General features: G+C 46.2%; 1 protein-coding gene across 1 annotated transcript in view; it reads left to right on the forward strand.

Moving 5' to 3' along the window:
• Nucleotides 1-13,086, forward strand: part of LOC138455308 (Wilms tumor protein 1-interacting protein homolog) — a 521,083-nt gene extending 507,997 nt beyond the window's left edge. Inside the window, exon 8 of the mRNA XM_069607097.1 lies at nt 1,554-13,086. Within this exon, the coding sequence (XP_069463198.1) occupies nt 1,554-1,700 (147 nt within the window). The 3' untranslated portion in view covers nt 1,701-13,086. The remainder of the gene's footprint in view (nt 1-1,553) is intronic.
• The last annotated feature ends 6,503 nt before the right edge of the window (nt 13,087-19,589 follow it).

Below are 19,589 nucleotides of genomic sequence, written 5' to 3' on the forward strand. Positions count from 1 at the left end.
AATTATGCATGTAAAGGCCCTAGTGCTTTAAACAGTAACCGTTCTCTTGCTATAGCTGCCTCACTGGCCTCATTTGGAGTTTCCGTCTGTGTTGTACATTTTACACAATTTTCAGCCCTGAAACTGCTCACGGGACTCTGTTTTGTCTAGGAAGTTCTTTTTTAACACTTCTTCTGGAGAACTTGCTCGTTAGAATTTCCAGATGTATAGAATTGCAGACTACCAAAATGAAGCCTGTTAAGGTTCAGGCGAGGTACAGTCTCTGCCATGATAACTTTCTTTTGTCTACATACCACATCTGCAGCTTTGTTTTAATACTCCTCAAAGATCTGCCCTTTACAGAATTATATGCCCTACTGGTAGATTTCTAAAGTTGTTACCATTAGACCACTGGACCTTCCAAATGTCTGTATGTATCCTTCTGCCTTTTTTGAGGCCATGTCTAGATGTTTCCAAGACAAAGGGGGTCATTTCAAGTATGGAGGTAGCCATGGTGCTATAGCGCCATGGCTACCCCCATACAGCATACTGGGTCCGGGTTCCCTGAATGGGGAAATACCGGCCCATTCCAATAGGGCTCAATGGGAATGGGGAGGGAGCTAACAACGGGCCCGTTAATAACGGGCTAGTTATTAGCTCCCTGGTTCTTTAGCGGCTCTCACTAAGGGCGCCTGGTAAAACCAGCCGCCCTTAGTGGGAACCGCTAAGGGACGTCGTAATGCGGCGGTAAGGGGTTAACTGCCCCGGCATCCTTACCGGCGCCGTTAACCCCTTACCACCAACCTCGGAATGAGGCCCAAAGATTTAACTGACAGTTGGATCTAGACATCACAGCATCTAATTGTTTGGATTGCATGACTTGCTTTATTTGTGATTGCTGACTGTCAAGAATTTGCTTAACTGTCTTCATTATAATCTGTAACGTGTGAAAAGAATCACCCTGGCAGGGATTGCCTTGATGGGCCTTCTTTTAGCACACTTCATGATCAGTCACGTTAAAGGACACCTGAATGACTTGTGAGAAAAATGTGCTGATGTTTACATTTCTGCTTTGTCCTCCTGTATCGAGAGCGCACATTAAAGTTGCTTCCTACAAATGCTCCTGAATGCAGTGTTGACTGGTGAGCCAGTTAATGCTGCTAGCTAATCACCCTTGCCATGAGATGGTGAAAGATGTCTGACGCATTATTGACTCAAAAGCCTGTCCAGAATGCTAGTTTATTGGTCCTCATCAGGCTTATGGGCCAAATTCACAATCGGGTGCATAAAAAGATGGTTAAGGCTAACAGCTATCATTCTTTACTAGTAAATGAATGTTTCTATGCACTCACAGGCTCTGGTCCTATCCCTCAACCAGGTGTTTATCTATTATTAAAGACTTCAGCTTAGGGCCTATACAAGTAGTTAGCGGCTACAGTTTGAAGAATTAGATTGGTTTTCACACTCCCAATTGAAGTGGTAATGTTGGTCATTTAAAACTGAAAGACCTGTGTACTATGAATTGAAGACGTCCACCACCCATTTGATTAAGGACTGTTTCTTTTGTATTTTAGGACTGTGGACTTCAACTGAATGATGAAGAAGATTGTCGTTGTTACCCCTTGGAGAGTCATCTTCTCTGTCATGGTTGCCACATCCGGCGTCTCAGTATTCAAGTACCCACTCATCCAAGTTACCCAATGCATGTTACAGAACTCTGAGCGACTCCTTTTAAGCGAACAGTCCAACAGGAGAAACCATTAAGAGACTCATCAACAGCCCTGTTATTTACTGAAATGTGTTTTATCAGGGCGTAACAGTTCGATTTACGTCACGAATTTTGTAAATCTGTCAACTAGACACCGTATGTGCCACTGAGTGTGATTCTCAGCATGTACACTGGAATTGGTAGCTCTTGCAGACAATGGAGCCATCATGGAGTAGGAGAACCATGCATAACACTGAGTATTGCTGAAAAGATCTTTCGTCGAAGAGTACTGCGTTCTGGATGCCATGGATCTTAAATGCTACTAGAAATGGCATAATTTTAATCTCCGTTTAGCAACTTCTATAGGGAGGAGGAAGCTGATCATTTGGATTTTGGTTCTTCAAGTGTATTAGCTGAGCAGATGTGTTGTTACTGGGGAATACTTTGTTTCCTGATTGCAGTGCTGTATAAGTCTGCTTTGTAAATTCTACAAAAAACGCTGACTGCTTTAGCATCAGCCCAATGGAGTATCCAACATGGTGCAATAATGGGACGATGTTTTGGAAGGAAGTACATGCTGAAAATCTTTGTTTGAAAACTTCATGGAAAACTTCATGGAATTCCTCAACACCGCACTTGAGACCACTGATCAGCATGTATGTAATTCAAAATCACTCTGATCGACAGGAAGTATAATTATTTTTATTTGAGCCCGTCACCAATACCCAATTACCTGAAAACACAATAGCAACAAATGTTTGGCTCGCACACTATTTATTAATGTTTTTCAGGAGTGGGACAAAGGAGAGACTCCTTTTTCGTTTTAGCAAAATGTAAAGTTGACTTGGTTTCGTGTTCAGAATATATTGCTTTTTTCAACCATAAATGACAATGCAAAATACAGAATAGTATGCATTATAGTTATTTTTTATTACACTGGATAGCGGCAAATGCTTGTTTTAACACACAATCATGTCCCATTTCTTATGGCATAGTCTGCGCATACACGATCCCAAGGTTGGAAAACATGGTCTTAATATGCACTTTAAATTATGTGAACGATGCCTTGTTTAACTTAATCGTGTTTAGGTCTTTTGAAATGTATGCATATCGGGCCGGGCCGCCTTGGAATTCTGCCAAGGTAGACGGCTCTTTTGAAAAATTGACATTTCCTGACTGCTCTTTGCCTCTGAAAGTTTGGGTATGATTGGTGAAGGCTCAGACTCAGTCCTACTAGAATTTAAGTCAATCATGTGTTGGTAAATATGCACATTTTCCTGTGATTCTTTAGATCTCTGTCAATAATATTGACAACATATGGAAATCAACATAACTTTGCAGTTGGCCTGTACTCGCTTTGTAGGCTGAATTTGTGTTCCTGCTTGCCGGTGCTTCTGCCACGAGAACCTGGCAGCCTACCCCTCTCTCTTCGCTACTTTATTTCTCACATTGTTTGGTCTCATAATGCAACTAAAAGTGCTGTTGTCTTATGTCCACTGACAAGCGTTCCTGGCTAGCCACATTTTTCCAAACATGGTGCAAACGTGGTTAAAATCCTTCTGGATCATTTCCCACTCTCAATAGGTTTGGCTTTGTTCGATCAAGTAGAGAATTTCTCAAATTGTTGGCTAATGGTATAGATAAAGCAGAGTGTTTGTGAATTCTTTCGGGTTTGTCAATGCATGTAGTGTTGCTTTTTAGATCTTGACAGTGGAAGAAATTGTACACTGCTACTCAATCTTTCTAAAAAAAATGTTTTAACTCTGTCCTGTGCCTTCGATCCGATATCTGTACTCACCCCAGTCTTTTGTTATGTTTTACGAAAAAGTTGGCTCACCAAGTTACATGTCTCTTCCCAAATGTACTTTACCATGAGCAACGTACGATTGTATTTATATAATTTATGGTTGTTTGTTGATAATTTATGGTAATTTAACAGTCTTCCATTCTGCTGAACTTCGACAATACAGATGGCTGCTTCCCTGCTAATTAAGCATCTCGTACAAAGAGGCAATCTATGCAGTGCCACCCAAGTTGCACTAGGCAGTCGTATGCCACAGCTTTTCGCATACAATCTTTCTGATGACGCACAATTAGTTTTATTTTCCTGATGGGTCTCGAGTATAGTTAAGGACATGACCTAACAGTCCCGCCAGTGTTCATGATCTTCTTTTGCATTCTTTTTTGGAAGGGCACTGGTGGTTAGGATTTGAAAATGTTATTGTATGCTTTTCAGTACAATCTTCTCTATCATTTTGTTTTAATTCCTGGTGAGACGCCTCTGTCTGTCTGTCTGTCTTTACCGATGTCTTAAGTGCCATGCTTGACGTTTTATTATCTTTGCAGACGTTTCAGTGGGTTGGGCTTCACCACTAAATGGTAACCTTTCTCTACTTCCTCTAAGCTCTTAATTTCCAGACCCTGGTTGCCTCTTTTTGTCCCACTCAGTTGCTCTGAGGAAGCAGCGCTTTGCAAATCCCTAACCCTCCCACATAAATACATGGCTTCCTTTTCTCATGTTCTGTTACTGCTCCATTTGATCAGATTAACTGGTATGTACATGGAAGAAAGCAGTTGGGTTGGGCATGGTGACATTTTGGTCTTAGTATGGAGAACGTCTATGCATTCATATCAACCAATTATGGTTTAACAAATCAAGTGCTATTGTTGCCAGCATTGCTATATTTAATTATGTATTAGATGTCGATTTTTAATCATGTTTTATTTGTGTCCAGTTTTTCATGTACAGGAAGTTTAATCGATTGTTTCAAGGTTTTGTCATTGATGGAATACTGCTCCTTTATCTAGGAATCTCTCAAGTAGTCAGTTTCGGAATTCAGTAGTAGGATACTTGGTTGTATATTTTGCATTTTGGTACGTATAATGTTGCTTTTCTTACTATAAATACAAATAATATAGAGTAGGCAAGCAACCCACACCGGACATGGAGCTTAAGAGGTCTGATCACTCTTCTCTTTGGATGCCAGTCAGAGGTTTCACTACAAAATTCTTTTTTTTTTTTCAAATCAGTGTCCAGCAGCTTAGTCATTGCTTATGTAAAATGACTGTTAGCATTCACTTAATCTGTCCTTCAAGATGTCTATTCCTAATCCTAGTCAAAACCATGAATTGTCATCACCACCCAGTGGTAGTAGGTGAATACTCAGTCTAGAAATGTTTGGGGAGGTAGGATTATAAAACAATGCTTGTGAAGTTCAATGGAAATGCACCGCTTAACCAGCGGTCGAAGTGTATGAAAAGAAGTAGTGGAACTAGGTTACCTGCTGGCCTGCCCTGCTCCCCACAAGCCCCAAGGCCATCCCCCCCTCCAACGCACAAACAAATGCACGTGCTGTTTAAGGGAACGTTCAATGTAGTGCACTGAAGTGCAAGTTTCAACTGCTTCCTACACTTTTATACGTTCCTTTATCCTTGTGGGGCATCTCCCAACATGGGTACGGTATCTGAACCTTTGGCAGTGAAAAATTGAGCTTCCCCTTTTAAATTTAGTATAGCGCACAGAGGGTGTGGCCCCAGGCGTGGGCCCCCCCCCAGGCCAGACCCCTTTTGTGCTTCACTTCAGTCCCCTTTTCCATACAGACTGTGTCGGACATGGCAGCTAGGGAGAGAGACTTGAATTTTCTGCTTGCTCACCTCTGTTTTGTTTTCAATCTTATTCACCTTCCTTCAGTGCCTTGGTTTTCCCTCTACGCATGTCGGCTGCAGGAGGATTCGTGAGATGTGCCTCATGTGACTGTTCGTTCCCGGACTCGGACCCCCATGCACTCCGTCTTGGGTGCCTGGGTGCCGTCCACCGCTGGGACGTGTGCACGGCTTGCAATGCTCTCGTCATCGGACATTGAAGAATTAGTTGTTGCGTTGGAGGGAGATCTTCCACATTTCTCCTCCAGCGCATTTTAAGGACTTCGTCTACAAGACCTCTCGGCAAGACAAGGTGTAGGCCCTATGTTTAGTACGGCTTCTCATTGGGGCAAATCCTTCACAGGAGCCCCTCGGGCAAGTAAGTGTTCCTTAGATTCGGGTTCTGGTAGGCCCGAGGCCTCCAAGGCTACTGGCTGCCAAGCCACGTGGCCAGGGGGGCTCTTCTGGGGTATCCTTCGGCAGGCCGGAGGCCGTCAAGGCTACGGGCTCCCAAGCAGAGGGGCTCGGGGGCCGTACCGGGCTGTCCTCGGAAGGGCGATCAAGTTCGTCCTCTTCTTCGACCCCAAGGGCTAAAGGATCGTCGGGTTCTACCGCCAAGAGTTAGTCCTCGGCACGATCCAGCACAACTACTGGTGCAAGTGCAGAGGGCGCACAGCTTACCAGAGATCGCTCGGAGGCCATGGGTCGGGGCGTTTCGATTACCAGCCAGCCAGCCGAGGGCTCTGCACCTACCAGAGTGGTCTCTGAGGTCGACACTGCTGTTTCAGGTTTCGGGACCCAAGATGTGTCCTCCCATGTCTGATCCTGCATGTGGCTCGGAGCCTTCTTGCCCTCCTTCACAGGCCATTGCAGAAGGCCCCAAAATGGCCAATAGGCACCTGGCAGAGCCTGTAAGGCCGTTGGTCTTTTTGGGATTCGAATCAGGGCATTCCCATGCTATCGCCCATTGAATGGCCCTTGGAAGAAGGTTGCAGTCCCCTTCCCTCTGGAGACGGCGGCAGTCTGTATAGTACAGGCATCGAGTCCCCTCACATGCCTTGGCGATTTGACCAGGAGTGGGGCCCCAGCGTTTCAGAGTGCTGGTCCCCAAGGGACCCAGCAACTAGCAAGGACCAATTGGCGCGTGCCATCATCATGCGTTCCCCACAGCTAAGGGGGCTCCTCAAGGACATAGTGAAGATGATGATGCCCAGGGTGGGACAGGGACGTTGGACAGCAGCTTCAGGCTGGCGGATGGGGAGCCAATCCTCCTGGCCTCCCATCCTTGGCCGCATTCTTCAGTAGTGGCTGCAGCTTCCCTCTATTCTAAACCGTCGTCTTCCTCCTCGAGAGCCACCTCCAATTGTCTTTCCAAGGAATCGAATTTCGTTGAGTCTTTGGGCAAACTCTGTTATGCCATATCAAAACTGCATCTGTAGCAAGCTGACTCCTTTTAGCCGCGGCTAACCAGAAGATGTGGTGGGAGCTCTCAGAGTTTCTGCCTGCTCTCCCTCTGGAGAGGCAAGCCTCCTCCAAGGCCTCCGGTTTCTACTCTAGGATTTTTGCGGTACACAAGAACAACCAGACTGGCCTTAGGGTATTCCTGGACCTGCCTTTCCTCAACCTGTCTTTACTGCTTGAACGCTTCAAGATGACTACTCCCATGCACATAGTGGACTCTGTGTGCAGAGGACTGGATGTTTTCCCTAGACCTCAAGGATGTGTGCCATTATGTCGTACCATTTCCAGTACAAGGTGCTGGCTTTCGGCCTCAATTTGGCCCATATGGTGTTCACCAAGCTGATGCATGCCGTGGCTGGTCTCTCTGCTTGGAGAGCCACCACTTACACCCCTTTCTGGACGACTGGCTGATCGTGACGGGGCGGTGCACTCCTGCCAACGGCTTGCGGATGTTCTTCACCAAGTGGGCTTCTTCCTCAACTGGCAGAAGTCACAGCTGACTCTCACCCAGGATCTGGTGTTGTAGTGCGCTAGGACACCGTAGTTCAGTGGGTGTTCCCCAAACCCGAGAGGGTCCTCTCACTCCACAAGTTGGTGGGACACTTTCTGGCCAATTCGACCACCTCTGCATGGTGTTTCTAGCACCTTCTCGGACTAATGCCGTGCTCACTGTCCAGCATGCCCGCCTCAAGATGAGGCGCCTCCAGTTCCACCTGGTGGCCAATTAGGACCAGGAGACGAAAGTCTCAGTTGGACAGGATCCCAATACCTCTGCTCCTCATCCCGGATCTTCTCTGGTGGCTGATGGACTGCAATGTGGCAGTGGGAAACCCCGCCCCGGCCTGTCCAGAGCCCACCCTGGTGGTGACGATAGATTCCTTGCCTCTGACTGGGGGCTACCCTGGAGGAACACTCTATTCATGAGCAGGGCGGATCAATCTGTTCGAGCTCGGGGCAGTGGGCCTGACACTCGAGGCTTTTTTGCCTCTAATCAAGGGCTCTGCCGTTCTGGAGAGGACCGACAACTCCACAAAAATGTTTTACCTGAACAAGCTGGGTGGTACCCGTCGACCGCCCCCCCACCCCCCACCCCCCACCGTCCTCTGCATGGAGGCGGTGGCAATATGGGAATGGTCCCTTCCAGATCTCAGCCGTCTACCTCCCAGGGGACAGCAACGCGGAAGCGGACCAGCTGCATCGCTTGGGGTTCAACACCTATGAGTGGGAGTTACACATCAACTCCTTGTTGCCCCTGTTCCAGAGAACCTGTATCCAGATCCGACTTGTTATCATCTCCTCAGAATTCCAAGTGCCCCTGCTTTGCCTTCTTGGTGGCCCGGTGGTCTCTAGGGGGGGGGACACATTCCAGCTTGGCTGGTATGGCCACTGATGTTATGCATTTGCTCCTCCAACTTTGCTACAGCAGACTCTGCAAATTCCGGACATGGGTTGGCTGCAGCCTCATCCTGATTGCCCCATACTGGCTGTTGAGGGTGTGGTTCTTGGACCTTCTGCTCAGAGGGGCATGTTCCTCTTCTGGTCCCCAGCAGGGGCTTCTTGGCGCAGCACGGCGGGGCAGTTCAGCACTCTTACCTGGCCAGGCTGGCCCTTTTGGCCTGGTTCCTGACCAGCTGAGATTGCAGCATGCTCAGTTTTCAGAAGACAACTGGGACATCATACAGGAGGCAGTCTACTCGATCCTAGTATAACAGTAAGAGGACTAGATTTTGCCATTGGGCTCGTGACAAGGGGCAGGACCCCATCACCTTGCCCCAGGATGACGTTCTGGCAGTTTCTACTCATCTGGCTCGCTCTGGTGTTCATGTGGACACCTGCCACCCCTATTTGGTGGCCATTTGGGGCTCACAAAAATTCCCCTGAGCATCACTTTCCGGCAGCCAGCACAATGGTTAAGGCTCATCACAAAGGGTTGTCCAAGCTCTTACCTTCGGTGCATAGGCCTCATCCGGTTTGGGACCTCAACATGGTTCTCGCAGCCTTGCAGTGTAAGCCCTTTGAGCCGATGGCCTTGGTGGACATTAGGTTGGTGACACTGAAGACAGTACTATTGGTGGCGCTTAGCTCTGCGCGCAGGGTCAGCAAGCTGCAGGCGTTGTAATTATGCAAGCCCTTCACCACGTTTCATAATGACATGGACATCTCGTGCACTCATCCAAACTTCTTGCCCAAGGTGGTCTCTCCGTTCAATTTAAATCAGGAAATCTGCTTGTCAGTGTTCTTTCCGAACCCGCAACCTGAGGCAGAAAGGGCCTTGCATTCACTGGACCTCAAGTTCTATCCCTCTCTCTTTCAGAAGTCTGAGGGATTGTTTGCCACCTATGGGGGCTGGTCTCCCAGCAGCCAGGCTTCCAAAGCTTCTTTCGCCCGTTGGATGGTCCAGGCCATTTCAGAGGCATATACGGCCATGGGCAAACCAGTTCCTGAGGGGATTCATGCCCATGTGGTCAGGGCTAAGACCACGGTTGTCGCGTTTCAGAGGCTTTCTTATTGGAATGTCGTCAGCAAGGCGGCTACTTGGGCCACTCAGTTCTGTAAGCGCTACTCCCTGGACTCCAGCTCCGTAGTCCTCCCCCCCCCCCCCCTCTCCTCCATACACCCCACCCACCTTCCCCCACTTGTATGCTAGGGACTAATATGTAAAAAGCATAGCCAGGTATCTATTTGTCCGATATGTTCAAAGGGCACTGAGGTGAGGCGCTGGAGGGTGGAGCTTGCGGGGTATGGGGGGGGGCGGTTGTTCCCACACCGAGGGCAGCACCTTTGCAGACAATGCTACATTTAAAGGGGAAACTCAATTTTTCGCTGCCAAAGGTTCTGATACCGTCCCCATGTTTGGGGTCGCCGCACAAGGATGGAGGAAAGGGGACGTTGGACTAAAGGCCTCATTACGAGTTAGGCGGAAGTTCTGAGGAAAATCCTCCAAAAAATAGCCTTGAGGAATCGCCACTTCCGCCACTTGGTCAGGAGGAATTTCCGCCTGATTACAAGTGGTGGTGGCGGTGTAATTCCCAATTTATTTTGGATCTGTTGGACCCAATGGGGCTTTTTTTGTGGAATTACTGCCGCAGAATTACTGCTGCAGTAATTCCACCAAGTCTGCCTTTTTTTGACGTTGAGTGGAAAGATTTACCTCCAGGGTTTTGCTGCAGGTAAATCCTCACTAAAAACCAAAACTCATAATCTGGTGCAGTGGTAACATTGGCAGTAACTGAGTTACTGCCAATTTTACCACTTGCCGTCTCACTTGTAATGAGACGGTTTCTTTTTCAAATAAAAGCATGGGAATAATACAACTTAATTAAACAAAGTAGAGGAACACCACTCCTGTCCACTTTACCACTGCTCTTAGCCAGCCTACGGAAATAGTGATTCTCTCCGATATGCAGGGATCGAATTTAAGATTAGATGATCATGAGCTAAAAGCAGCTCCTGAGTATCCAGCATTAACCAGTGAGCAGGAGCTTCCACTGGGGAGCCAGAAGCTAGAAAATAGCGTTACGCAAACCTAACTTCCACGAAAGATGCAAACATAACATTTTCTCCATTATGACCCTGTATGCTTTTTGTTATAAAGATGTGTCCTAATACTTATTAATAAATTGTCCCAAATGCACAGAGCTTATGTCACATAGGTATGTTTGTTCAGAATTGGTTGGCCTGGGGAGCTAAAAGTAGCTCCTGATGTCAAGCTAAAAAGGCTCTTTTGTGCTACAAGCAGAAGCTATATAACTCCTAGCTCCCCTCAATTTCGAACCCTGTTATGGGATTCAAGTGCTTGCATCTACATGAAATGTATACTTATCCCTCGTTTGGACTGTGCTTGTCTTTTTTTTTTCTACCTTTGGGCATACTGGCAAACGAGACTAATCCTCCAAGCTTCCAAATGTGGCAAGAGATTTCAGCATAAAGCCTACAATATATACACCAAGATGAAACAATGACTTGCAAGTCTTGCGCTAAACCACATCAATGCGTGGTCATATCGATTACCATCTGAGACTACATTGCCCAAAATATCAATTTCCCGATGGATTTTGTCTATCGCAGGAATTATGTTCCATCTCAATTGCCCCATTACCTGCTATTGCCCCAATCCATCTTACCCACCCGTCTCTTGCCCGGTCTGAGAACAACATTCTAAGATTGGAAGTCCAAAAGTTGCTTATCCTCCTTCAAGCCATAGACGTGTCTTCCTCAAAGCGCAGGGCTTCTACTTCTTTTCGGAGTTCTTTGTGGTGAAAATAAGCTGTTACCTGTATGCCGTTTTCAAACTGTTCTATCAGAATCTCTTTTTTTACCAAGGGAAGTTTAGGATGATCCTTCTTCAGGTGGACACATTAACCAATTTTAAAAAATTCATGTAAGCAGATTTATTTACACAAATGTGTTTCTCTTCCAAGTCTTCCTCAGTCAAGTCCCTCACTATCTACCAAACCACTTTCCTTACTCCTGCTATGTGATATGTTATGGCATGTATAACGCACCTATACACAAGTGTTTCAAGGCGCGATGAGGAAGCGAGGGGAAACAGAGGGAGAAAGACAACGATCCTACTAGACCAGGTGACATTGAGATCGCGCTAGTGCATGGGAGGGAGGAAGGGGAAAAGTGCGGTGGGGTGCAGTGCAGTACATAGGATAACAGTAAAATAAATAAGACAATAAATACAAGTGCGACCAGCAGATGCAAGTGCAACGGTAAGAGCAGAAATCGAGGTCAAGTGCTAGTAGGGGCTGATAGAATCACTTACCTATGGACGTCACAGACCCTAGCAACACTCCTCCTATAAATATTGTATTTTGGAAAAATGATACATCAATTCCTTATTTTCCCTTAAGCTAAATTGTTGCAGTCTTTTAGGCATCACATAGCTGTTTATAATGCACAGTCAATGGGACTTTTGGCTGTATCTCACATTCTATTACTTTTCAGTTGTCCAGCAGTGTTACTCAAGTGCCTTCTTTTTTTGGAAAATTCTTTCAAGGGATAAAGACAATAATGTAGAAGGTTTATCAAAATATCTTCCTAAGCTAAAGCGCACACAATCATTTTGTATTTGTAAAATGTTCTACATTAAAGACAATTTCTCACATTAGCAAGTGACTCGGGCCATGTCAATCGGGTGTGAAATTACCATTGTCTGTCTAGAAGGCTACTTTGTTTAAACCAGATATCGGCCATTACTCTGTTCTTTTTCTTTAAATGTGGCCTTACTACCATAAAATACCACCATTGTCGTCCCACACCCTGTGAAGGCTGAAAACACCTTGACTGATCAGTAGAATAGTGTTGCTGCAATGCCAGTAAATTCGCAAGGCATACTTTGATCAATTTACCTTTATTACCAAAGTGCACAATTAAATTTTCTACATGTTTTCATGTGTTAGGAAACCTGCCATTTCGCACCAGGCACCACACTAGGCATGTTGTTAAATTCAAAGTATTATTAGCCTGGTGGAGCCTACAAGCATGCAGAGCCAATTACTGATCTTGCATTTCCTATGTTATGTTAGTGTTTCCCAAACAGTGCCTTTATAGAGAATAAACAGTGGTCTAATTTTTCTGTGAAATTCATGGAAAGCTCGCTTTTCTTGCTCATTTTTACGTTGTGATTTCCTTTTATCCTCCGTCATTTTGTAATTTCCATGGACCATTCGAACATAGAAAAACGGGTGCCAAAGAAAGCAAATATTTGTTAAGAAAAGCTCCAAGGTTTTTAAGATATGCTTTTGATATGAACATAGATTTGGAACAGGACAAAGACAAGTTAACCAAAGCTCTAAAAGAAGACATTCAAGCTGCTTTCCTATGTTTATTCTATTTGTGATTCATCATGTAACGAATGGCATAACTATAGTTCATAATTTGACTTAAATTAAGTTTTCCTTTAAGAAATGTTTTCATTTTCTTTACAAGAATGTAGTTTTCCTCCAAAAACTTGGACCAACTTTGATTTTATTTTGTAGGAAGTGTCCGACATGCTGATTTGTGTACCATGTAACAACTTAACATGTGTAAATAAGCATTAGCCTAACTATTTTTGTATAAATCGTTGTAAAACCCTATTTGTGCTTCTCAGTTGTTTAGGCCTCCAAATTAACTCTGGCATTTTATTTACCGAATTGTTAGAGATGAGATTGGGAACTGTAGATTTATTTATCTGAAGAATTGACTTGGCTGTCATCTTAAGTTATTTAATGTTAAACTCGGATGTCATTTATCCTTAGATGTTGTTATAATCTGCTTTTTTCATATAAAAAAGTTTTCTAGTTAAATTTGATGCCATTTGTTTTATTTATTTGTTTTTGTCCATAATTACTGTAACCCTATTGCAAAATCCCATCATTCGCTGTGCACACAAACAATATTAAATAATTGCATCAGTTTATAAAAAGTTATTTGCTGCCTTCACTGTGGTCTACTAAATGCAATCTAAGACGTGGCTAATATTTTTATTTTGTAGCTTTTCAGGGGCATTGTTGACTGCTGTAATGTTAGGACTCCTAACAAATCAGGGCTTTTCTGTATCTTCATATGTGGGAATGTATAGGGAACTATAAGGGAGCAAACACTTCTTAAACCCAAGCACTTGCCATTGAGCTTTTCCTAAGAAATGTGTTTCCTTCCATTTTAGTCTTCATGTATTTTAGTACAGGAGCATATATAGAAATAAAATGTGCTGTGGCAGTTTTAGTGAGGAAAAAGTGGGACTGGTTTTGTCTCATCAGAAACTAGTTAAAGAGGAAAATGTCCATGTTATCACATTATGGTGGATGACATGTAGTGTTGATGACATCATTAAAATGGATGTCAACAAAATACATGATCTCATTTTAAGGCCCACTGAAGTGTTTTAAAAACATGTTTATATTTATAATACTTGATTTTTCCCTACTCCTAGCCTACCCTTGCTGTCCTAACCTCCACACTGGACTCCACATCCTCCTCCCATCACAAACCTAATCTCCTTTGCAATCATCCTGACAAACTTTCATCTAGCTTGCAATCTTTTCTCACACCTTCCAAGCCACTATCCATCGCCCCACCCTTTCTGCTAATTACTCTACTTTCCTCTAAAATCTCAAAATGTCGTGCCACACTGCCAGCCATCTTCTCTCACTGCCCAGCCCTCCTTCTGTCCAAAACCTCTCCCCGTACCTCTTCTATCCTCGACTACTTCTCCCCTACATCTCCTTTTGAATTTGCAGCCATCCTTCGCAGTGCTAACCCATTTTGTGCTTATATTGACCCTTTTGCTCCTCAAATCCTCAAACCGAATCTCAATCACTTGCCCTTATCTCTCTGAGCTCTTTAATCTCTCTTGCTGCTGGACTCATCCCTGGCTCCTTCGATTCTGCAACTGCCTTAGCCCTCCTGAAGAAACTCTTTGCTGACTCAAACATCCCAGTAAACTAGCACCCATTTTCTCTCCTTCCCCATTATTCAAACGTCCTTGAGCAGGTGGTCTTCGACCGGATTACTAAGTACCCTGAGGATGGTGGCTTTGGTAATCCAATTCAATATGGCTTTCATAGGATACACTTAAGAGACTGCACTCCTGCATGTCTCAATGCTCACCACTCCAAACTCTCCTCTATGCTTGTCTTTTTGGAGCTTTCTGTTGCTTTTGGCATCGTCAACCACTTCTCCCTACTCTCCAGGACCTTGGACTTAGCAAATCTGCTCTTGGCTGAATCGCTCCTACCTGGAAGGTTGATCCTTTAAAATGTTGAACTGGTAAGCCTCTGCTCCCCTCTCAGCTCTTGTCTGTGTTCCCCAAGGAATCCGTCCTTGGACCTCTGCTCTTCCTTCTCGATACCTCAGCCCTAGGAAGAGCCATCTCATCTGCAACTTTCACTACTGACGTTTTGTTGACGACACTCAACATTTTTTTCTCCTTTTCTGCCTTTACCCCAGCCATCTCGGAAAACAGATTACAAACTGTCTCACTGCAATTCGTCACTTGATGGATTTCCGATGGCCTCATGCTGAACTCTTCAAATACAAAAGTCTTATTTCTCCCAGCGTTCCAATGCCATCGCTACCCTCCCCTCTCATTTCTCCTTGCCACCTGTCATTGCTCCCCCACCAAGGCTTGCAATCTTGTGGCTCCCTTTTTTATAATGACCTACAACTGCAACAATTCAACACTACCACTACCTCTGCTCCTCGTATTAACCTCCTCAACATTAGGAACATGTGTCCTTTTCTTACTAACCACTCTACAATACTGTAATTTCCACTCTTGTGCTGTGCAAACTTGACTATTGCTCAAGCCTACTACTTGCCCGTCCTCTGTACTCCTTCCTCCCTCTAGACAGAATCCTCAAATTTGCTAGCCACAGTCTCGACAAACTACCCAGATCCTCCCCCGATTCTGCCTAACAATATCATGCTGGTTGGCTCTCCATTCATGATTGTGCTCTTTTCAAGTTCCTTCTCCTACTCTACAAAGCTATTAATGGTCTTGCTCCTAAGTATCTGTCTGATTGTATGTCTGTTTACTCACCATTTCGTTACCTCTGATCCTCCTCTGCACTCAACCTCACTGTCCCATACCCTCCATTTGCCTCCTCTCGCCTTCACTTTTTCCCTAGTTGCCACGCTCCACTGGAACCCACTGCCCATAACAATCAAAGCCAGTCCAACAGTGGATCCCTTCAAAACTTGGCTTAAACTTCACTTACTTTATAAAGAGGGTGCTCGTTCTACCCTCACTACCTGACCCACCACTGCCTCCAGTGTTGCTTAATGTTATTATGTTTGAAATTGTCATTCCTGTTCTCCAACATGGGGTCATGCATGCACATGCTCATGAATATTCCACAGTGTGCCCGTGCTGAAGGAGATTGAGCACCCCATTTATCTGTGGAGATCTTTCACCAATGTTTGACAAATAGCGATAACCGGCCTCCGACTGGGGTGATGAAGTGGGGGCATGGATCCTGGGGCGGTTCAAGCCTGCTTCGGTGTCTGCGACCTGGCTGGGGGGTGGCAACCATGCTGGCTGCCACGTCCGTTGGGGCGGCCAAGACCACAGAGTCTGGCGTGGGCTGGGACCTGAGGCACCTACGGGGCGAGTCTAGAACCCAGTACTTCTTCACCAACTGATTTCATTTAGCAAGAGTGGTATTGGGGGCCTTCATAACAGCTATGCCATCCTCCGATATGTCATCCAACAGGGGGAACTAAGACTATAGTTTTCTTGCAGGACTCCCGTCATTGAAAAAGGAAACCTTCCTTTTGCTTTTCCTTCAGTACCAGGTTGAACAGATTGGCAGCTCTAGATATCATGAAGTGGAATGACCCTATATCTTCCGGCGGAGAGGCCCTGGAGGGCACATCGACATCAGGGGGTCCCCATACGTGGTAACTTAATCATCTAACTCATCGGTGTGTACCACTAGTGACGGTGTCCGTGTCTGTCTGAGCTACTTCCTCTACCACAGGGGGCACCACCACGGCAATGGCCGAGGGATAACAGTGGCCTTATGAGGCAGCATCCGCTGAACTCTAAGGCCTCTGAGGACTCATTGCCGGAACTGCGGTGTGGGCAGTGGGCAGTCGCTGCTGGATTTCAGCCACCAGTGTGTGCAAGGTTGTCAAGATGTCCAAGGTCCATATCCCTAGGTCCAGGAGCAGGTGCCAGAGCTGGGCCCTGTGGAGGGCTAAGTGGCTGGGAAGGGTGGTGGGTCGACTACCTTTGATGGGTCGACCTTTGATGAATTGGCATAATGGAGTCTGGGCCCCCTGGCCCGCTTCCTGATCAGAGTAAAACCCTGCTGGATGGTCTTCTTTAAGAAGTGGTGTAGACTGCTGGAGACCTCCAGGGGGTGCCGGAGTGAGGAATGGTGCAGCCTTGGTGGGTCTAGGCTAGAAGAGCTGGAGGCATGTCCCTCACTCAAACCAGAGCCCTCGGGAAAGAGGCGCCAGCTGGAGCCTGTGGAGCAGGAAAAGGTGCCGTCGTTGACGGGACTATTGTCAGAACTGCTGATGGTGGTCTAGACAGCAAGGAAAACCTACGCATGCTAATCGTCGTATTGGTAAAGGTGGCAGTCGTGGACAAGCCCCTTGATGTCGAAGGAATAGCAGTCCTCGTAGATGGGGAGACTGCCCTGGTGGATGACATCGACGAGGCTTGTGTTGACTACTGAGTCGATGATGGAGCTGGTGACTGCTCCTTGGATGACTTGCCCTTCGACGAGAACCTGTCTGGCTTTTGATCCTGCAATTTCCTCCCCGACCGAATGAGCCTGCCTGCCATTCGCCAACCGTCGACCGAGTCATGATGGCGACATGCCTCCTTCCGAACTAGGTCCCTCAGCCGCTACCACCGTTGTCGACAAAGACCTTAGAGTGTGTGACTTTGCCTTCTTTTGGATCTTCACCAAGGAAGAATCCTCAAAAGCACCTCAACCTCCTATCTGTGGGAGCATGCTCTTTGGACCTATAAGCCCTGGAAAAGGCATGACTACGCCCGGGGGCTACGTCTGAGGCCTTACCCTTGTTCGATCCATGTCACCAACCTCCTATGACAGTCCTTGTCCTTCCGAGTCTTCAAGGAAAAGGATTGACAAATCGGAGATCCGTCCACATCATGGTCAGGATGGAGGCAATAAATGCACTTGATGTGCTGACCATCGAAGATATTCCTAAAGCTGCAGATTTCACAGGACCTGAAAATACTTTTCTTCATGGCGTCCGCCATGGTGTCGAGGTGAAAGCCCAAGCGTGGGCCTGTGGTGCCACGAGTTGGAGATGCTACGATGGATGCTACGATGGATACCCACTGCCAGTAAACCACGACGTGACAGAAGACCAAGAATCAAATATTTCCCACAAAAAAGGCTAAACACAGCAAAGGAAATCGCCAGATTTCAAGGTGCGACACATCTAGACACCCAACACAAGAAATGTGCTGTAAAAATCTGAAGATGGCCACCAAGGGTGGATCTTGGGAGGACGAGTGTCATTGGCTGGGGCAGTATAACCCAAAGAGACACTGATCAACTATGGCGGAAACTAGCAGTTTTTAGCCTAAAGCTAAACTGCTTTAATTTTACAGAGGATCGCCAAGCCAGACGACTGGGAATATTCATGAGCATGTGAATCCATGCAAGACCCATGCTGGAAAGCAAGAGTTGCAAGTAAGCAACTTGTTCCTTGCTCGAATAAATGCAAAGAAAAAAGTTACACAATTAAACCTCATGCATCAACTGTTCCAGGTACACTTCATTTCATTGATGTTTTGGCAGGTGTAATGCAGATAGATCATCCAACGAGTCATATGGACTTTCTTTGGTGTTTGTGTCAACACCAACAAAAAAAAATTTTAGATCAAAATTCAATCTATTATTGAAAAACCACTGGATGCTGTACTGTAAGAAATTGAGTGAAGACAGCGATTACAAACACCTTGCAAAACGCTTTCAAAATACAACTGCATAAAAAAAGAAACCAGTGTAATGTAAGGTGGCATATATCTGGTTGTTCACACACTTCAGGACGCATTGATCACCTATGAGCAGATCCGAAATGCGATCGCTTGTGCAGAAGACTAAGCAGCGAATGTTTGAAAGCTCTATATGAACGAGAACCATTGCGGTGGCACTTGCCATTGCTCCGGCCTGCACTGAACATTCTCCGGCAGCGAACACGCAGACACCGCTTGCCGCCACCGATGCAGATACATTGCAGCACCCTAGATTTCCTACACTGCCCACAAATGGATGATACACATGAAGGAAAGACGCAACCACTCGACCCCGAAATGCGAATAATAAATATGTAACCCGGCGGCTCCCAAATAACACCAGCAAGAATAGCTCATCGCAGGAAAACCTCCAAGCTAACCCGAAACTGATGCAATACCCACATTACCCGCATTGCACGTGGAGTGTGGTGTGTGGCGACTGCAACCACCATTGAGTCCAGGGAGACCGTCCACCAGACCCGACGCCGAAAATAACAGGAAAGTGGGGGCTGCAGGACGGATACCAACAGGCAGACGGCCACACTATCAGCAAGGCGCCTTAAGGATTGTGCCTGAGCAATCGTGGAATCCACCGCCCTCCTACATGGACCATAGCGCACGCTAATCACCAGAAGGAACGCAGGAGACCCCAGATGGAGAGAGAACAGTGCGTACACCCACACCGGTGGGGCGCAGACTGTGCCGGAAAGGCAGACCATCACACCATTGAGCTTCACTACGGGGGCCTGGTCCTCGCTCCCTTGTCCCTGCATGCATGCAGTACACATGCGCATAACCTGCTTTTAGTGGCATATAAGCCTGCAAGATAAACATCCCTGGGGAACCTCCTTCCTAGCATACCACTGGAGAAGACGCTTCTTTGCACACCCTAAACAATAACCCAGGCAACACTACCAAAGGGAGGCCCCCTAAGATGTCAATAGAAAGACGGGACCCACAGGCGGATCACCATGTTCCCATGACTGCCACCAGATTTTGGTCAATCACAACCTGCAGCGAAATCTAGCTGGCTCATCCAGAAAATAGATGTGAACTAACTGGGTCCCCCCCACCCCGGGTAATCAAAGGAAAACAAACACTACTGAACACCAATAGTGGGGGAATGCTGCAAAGTGATCAACTCCAAGGCTTAGAAAACACATCCAGCGCCATTATCCTACTACGACAATCCATTAGGAATAAACCAGACATGGCTACCCAGACACAACTTCGGACCATACTTGCCGAAATGAGGATTCTCTAGCATGGGGTCTGGCATGGATTCACATGCTCATGAATATTCCC

The sequence above is a fragment of the Ambystoma mexicanum genome, chromosome 1p, assembly GCF_040938575.1.
Source record: "Ambystoma mexicanum isolate Mex_15411 chromosome 1p, UKY_AmexF1_1, whole genome shotgun sequence".
Taxonomy (NCBI): Eukaryota; Metazoa; Chordata; class Amphibia; order Caudata; family Ambystomatidae; genus Ambystoma; species Ambystoma mexicanum.